This window comes from Capsicum annuum, unplaced genomic scaffold (assembly GCF_002878395.1).
Source record: "Capsicum annuum cultivar UCD-10X-F1 unplaced genomic scaffold, UCD10Xv1.1 ctg4017, whole genome shotgun sequence".
NCBI classification, from domain to species: domain Eukaryota; kingdom Viridiplantae; phylum Streptophyta; class Magnoliopsida; order Solanales; family Solanaceae; genus Capsicum; species Capsicum annuum.
This window is the reverse complement of record NW_025847446.1, coordinates 1-5,741: the sequence shown is the minus strand read 5'-3', so window position 1 is coordinate 5,741 and position 5,741 is coordinate 1. Positions and strand designations below refer to the sequence as shown.

Here is a 5,741-nt window from a genome sequence, read left to right as displayed (position 1 = left end):
TAGAGAGGAAGGTTTTCTTCTCTTTCTAGTCCATTTTTGTTCAAATGAGGCACTTTGTAATTATTGCCGCCACTATCTTTCATCACCTCAATCATACAAGATTGTAAAGTAAGAAATACATGATTGAGTTGTTTCGCTTTCATTTCATCAAAATATCTTTCCACTGCTTCCACTAATTCATCAACATTTTTTTGATATTGAAGACTTTGGATTGCTCTAAACAAAACAAGATATAAAACATTTAAATCTGGACTGTTCGATGGTTGAAAATACAATCTAATGTCAAATCCATCTTGTCGGGCAGCTTCAATAAATTCTAAATTATTGTTACCAATATGTGGCCTTGCATTATCTTGTTGTAAAAAGATAGGATTATTTGAATCGGAAGCTGGCCATTTTGCTCTAATAGCAGGAAGAACTTTCTCAATCAAGCAAGCTCTAGTGATATCTTTAGTTACTGACTGAATGGGCTTTGTTCCATAGTTCCTGCTGTTCGATTTTTGCTATTCCGCTTAGATGGTTCCTCAACTACAATGAAAATATACCTATTTTTCCAGAAAACAACTCAATTCCATTTTCATCAAATCGAGGACGTGCTACAGCAGCCATAAACATAACCTTTGGAATAAAATTTTTACTTTTGTAAGAATGATACGGATCTGGCTCATACTCTCCAGGAAGTAGGTAGTACCTTTCAACTTTTTTGGACAAAAAAAACCACTTTTCGTCGATATGAACACAATTAAACATATTCATAAACATGGGATTTATGTGGATTGTATTCTGATTAATCATTGACAGGCAGTATTGAAGTCGTACCTTTTTGTTTCCTTCGGTTAACTGAGGCTTGATGGAATTAGAATGTGGCCGAAGATTCCATCTTTCACACGCCAAAAGACGGTTGATTTTGCCATGTTCATCGCAAAAGCCAAAGATCGAAAATTTGTTCGATGACAAAGTGGAATTTCTTTGACTTGATTAATGTCGACTCCAATCCGTTTTCTTCTAACTTTACCTGTAAGTCTTAAAGACACATCTAATGATGACATCCCATTATCAACTGATGATTGACATTGTTTCCAAATGCACTGAATAGTTCTTATTGATTTCTTGAACTACATCGCAGCTTTTGTTATAGATCCGTATTTAAGACTTCCTTCCTTTCTTTTAAAAGAAACTTTGCAATTGCTTGACGTTCTTCTAATTTCAATCATTTATTTCTGAAGGTTGAGTTTGTAGGTACGACGAACCTCATCTTTACAGTAATGGCAAAAATAAGAGAGGAGATAAAAGGAAGAATTTGGAAATTATCCAAAACAAAAGAAAGGATACATTAACCAGAAGATGCAAAAAAACATCTCTCAAATGAAAAGAAGATTTGGCGCCACAAAATAACCATTTGCTAAAAATTCAAATGAAAAGTAGGTTTAGCGCCCAAAAATTGAAACAAAAATCAAATCAGAAACGTAAATTGTTTGTGGAAAATCCGTACATGAAGGCAAATTGGTCCTATTTTCTAGAAAATTGAATTTTGAAATAACAAATTTTTCTTAATTGTTGATAGAGAAAATGAGAGTGAAATTTTAAATTAAAGCGATACACTGATTTGGACTACTTAACTCTTTGCAAAAGAGAGACAGTGATGTAGGTGGTGTATTTTTTTATTAGATTATTTTTTAATACTGTACTCTGTGTTGCATTTTTTTAATTATTGTGAAATTTAATAAAAGTACCTAGTGGTACAATACTTTTTTAAGAGGGGTAATTTAGTAACTTTAGCAAGGTGAATGTCTATTTCATAAATATCGTGTCCGATCAAATAGCGACATATAATTTGAGACGGAGGGAGCATTATGATATTCAATGTTCATCAATCCATAAGCAAATTACTTTCTATAGTTCCCAGTAGGTTACAATGAGTTGGTCCGATTCAAACCTATTGCTCTATACAACTCTTAAGATAAATTTATAAAATCAATCTTCTGTAAATAGAAAATGTAAATCAAAAATCAATCTTTCGAGCAAGTAAAAAGGACCAAAGGATAGAAAAAATTAATTAGTATCGCAGAACAAGAAGATATCCAAAGGATATTTGAATTAGTTAGTACCATAACAATATTAACTGCAGATCTAGAGAAAATAGATTAAAACTTGAATTAATTAATTTGTCTAATAGATCAATAATAATAATAACAGATTTGAAATAAAAGGATTAAGGCTTGAAATAGTTAGCATCATGTATCATATATATAACAAACATCAAAGGAAAACTTGCTCCACCAAGAAAGATGCACTTACCAAAAATAAATCATGATGGACTAATAAAAATTGAGATTAAGAATATGAATTTTGCTTTAAACTTGTGTTTTGGTGTCAAGGTACGCAGGGAATACAGTGGAGAAAAGGAAAAACAGAGAAAATGAAGATGAAAGAAGATTTTAGGAAAGTAAAACAATAGAGGCAAAAGACGCGGTAAAGTGTCATTGATAGGAGGTTTTAGTTACCAAAATACCCTTACTGTTGGTGTTGTTAACGAAAATATCCTCAAATAAGACAAAATAGTAGTAACTAAAGTCTTCATTTATATAAAAGATTAAAATATAATCATTATTATTTTAAAAAAATGTATAAATTTTAGTAACTAAAAATATATTAGTGAAATTACTTTTAACCTTACAAGAGTAAAGAATTTATTAAGGAGTGTGTCCAATCCAAATGGGGTAAATAGAAAAGATTGAAAGGTTTATTCAACTATTTTACATTGAGTCCACTTAATTCATTGATATTTTAGACAATACTTCCTCAATATTCATAATAAATGAATTGTTTAGATATTATTGATATTTAAGGTAATTTAATTTTTTCAATAATAGTGTGGAAGTTTTTATTTATTCTTATGCTTCATGTTTGTATTTCTTATATCATGAATTTAAGAAATTTAACTGTTCCTATTTATTTATTGTTTTGAATTAATTTTTTAAAAGTCAGTATTGGAAGCCAATTTTGACACTGTGAGGTTGACACCCAATTTTGACCTCCCGACACTACATTTAGTCTGTAATTTTAACAAAATCGTTAATTTTTAAACTTTAGTATTTTTGCATATTTTCTTGCATCAAACAGATTTCCAACATATCGCATTCATAATTTAGAAAATGCATAAATCATCAATTGTCTTTTAGAATCATATTTTTATAATACACTAAAATTAAAAATGTCATTTTTATAATTTTATTAAGTAAATTATTTTCACGTAATTATGCACACTCACAATTTTGTAAAATACATTGTCTAGTTTTGCTTTATTTTATACTATTTATTGATATTATTTTTTATTGACATTGTTAATATTTATCTTTTATTATTTATTATTATTTATTGTTTAATTATTAATTTTTTTATTATTATTATTTATCTTTTATTATAATTTTTATTATTTATTATTTAATGTTGCTATTTATTATTTAATTACTATTATCATATATTATTATTATTCCTACTTTAATTTAAATAACATCCTAATCAAAATTACCTTGCGTGATTTTGTTTACCTTTTAATCCAATTTTACTTAATTTCTTACAATTATAACCTATTTTTTCCCAATCCATTACAATCTTAACCCAATTTCTTACAATTTAAGCCATTATTTTTCATCCTAGCCACATTTTAATTCCCCCATGACATTAAATCTCCGCCGTCAATCAAAAACCAATCCAACGGTTGAGATCAAAAGATCTCTCTTTCCCTATTTCAAAACTACAAACACTAACTCAAATTTTTTTCCCCAACTTCCACCTCTATCTCTCCACCTCTCTCTTCTCTCTCTCTAGAAACACCTCCAAATCTCAATCTCCCCCCCTTCTTCGATCTCTCTGTCGATAATCGACCACCAAAACCACCCCCTCCGCTCCGAGTCCTCGTTGCCATGCCGCCATATCCGGCGAACAGCCTTCGCCGTCGCCTCTTCCTTCTCCTCCATACCCACCGCCAGTTCCTACCCTAGGCGAGTCCAGCCGCTGCTCCGATGGCCATCCCCCTCCCTTCTCGTCCTCCACCGGCGAATAGTACTGCCATCGACGGAGATGGCCAGCCAAGCCTCCACGCCGCCGCTCCATCCTCCGTTCTCCAGTCGCCTTCTTTCTCCCCTCCGGAGAACATCCAACAACCGCGACACAGGCTCGACTCCTCTCCCACAGCGATACCTCCGGCAAACCCCTTCGGCGTTCCAACCATGCAACCCTTCCTCATCGAAAATGAAGAATCTGTCTTCAGGTTTGATCCCGTGTTTGAAATATGTGTGTGAACTTTAGTACTATTTCTTCATCTGTGTCTCTCATAAGTGTGGCCACGTTTGATTTTTGCTGAATAAATGTGTTGATTTTAGGTCTGTGATTTTTATTCGACCCTATTTGCATGTCTTGCTTGATTAAAATTTTGTGACGCTTAATTTGAATGGTGAGTCAATTTGTTCGCGTCTCTCTGGTATGTGAAAACACGCCTAACTTCTTCCATCTTCACATTTTTTATGCCCCTTAGTCAATATGGGTAATTTTGTATGGGAAAAGTATGTATGTGACGATTCGAGGATTTTTTTCATAAATCTTTAATAAGGCTAATATGTGCACGTTTTTACTGTTTGGGTATGATCCTGTACTTATTTGATTTGAGAAAAGCATCTCGGTAATTGGTTTTTTATTTTTTAGATTTTTTCGTAAATCTTTAATAAGGCTAATATGTGCACGTTTTGACTGTTTGGGTATGATCCTGCACCAATTTGATTTGAGAAAAGCATCTTAGTAATTAATTTTTTATTTTTGGGATTTTTTCATAAATCTTTAATAAGGCTAATATGTGCACGTTTTGACTGTTTGGGTATGATCCTTTACCAATTTGATTTGAGAAAAGCATCTCAATAATTGATTTTTTATTTTTTGGCTTTTTTCGTAAATCTTTAATAAGGCTAATATGTGCACGTTTTGATCCTGTACCAATTTGATTTGAGAAAAGTATCTTAGTAATTGATTTTTTATTTTTCTTGCCTTACTTGGTTGACAGACATCCCCTCACACGTTAATTATGGTAAATTTAGATACCTCTTCTTGATTTCATTTAATAAGTAGGAAGGATCTCTTTTTACTTCTTCTATTCATGGAAATTTCAAATGTTATAATAGGGTATTATTTATTTATGGCAACTATAGCATGATTGGTGGAACGGATTGATTTACCCCATCCATTTAAGGGAACAATCCCCTTAATTGATGCATTATATGTTATTCTTCTTTCATTAAATATTATTCTTCCTTCATTATTTGGGATCATGGACGGCCCTTCTCACTATATAAACTCACCATTCTCTTTCTCTAAGAGGACAAACTTCTCCTCCGCTATTACTTCCTCTATTTTCTTTTAAAAGTACATTGAAGTTCTTTGGCACTTTTGATTTCGAAAAACTTCGGTCTTGTCCTTGCTGCAATTGCTTTGGGTTCTATTATTATTGTTTGGTGCTTAATCTGTTAGTCTCTATCGACGCATTCTTTTCTTATTCTGTAGCATTTGTGATAGCAAAGCATAGAAAGCATGTCTATAGGAACTTATTTAAAATAATTATGATTTTGCTTTTTTCACTGTCATAAAGAAGATTAAAAAAAGAAAAGAATAGCTTACTAGAGTGTACTATAACCAGTTCTAGCTATTTTCTTGAACACTAGCACATTTGGTGGACGTTGAAGACATTCTGG

At 32.0% G+C, this 5,741-nt stretch overlaps 1 protein-coding gene across 1 annotated transcript in view; it reads right to left on the bottom strand.

Moving 5' to 3' along the window:
* LOC124891713 (serine/threonine-protein kinase Nek7-like) overlaps positions 1-3,980 on the bottom strand; it is a 14,097-nt gene extending 10,117 nt beyond the window's left edge. The window contains exons 1-2 of the mRNA XM_047403378.1: positions 3,838-3,980; positions 120-489 (exon numbers count right to left, since the gene is read on the bottom strand). Coding sequence (XP_047259334.1) covers positions 120-489; positions 3,838-3,980 — 513 coding nt within the window. The remainder of the gene's footprint in view (positions 1-119; positions 490-3,837) is intronic.
* Positions 3,981-5,741: the final 1,761 nt, after the last annotated feature.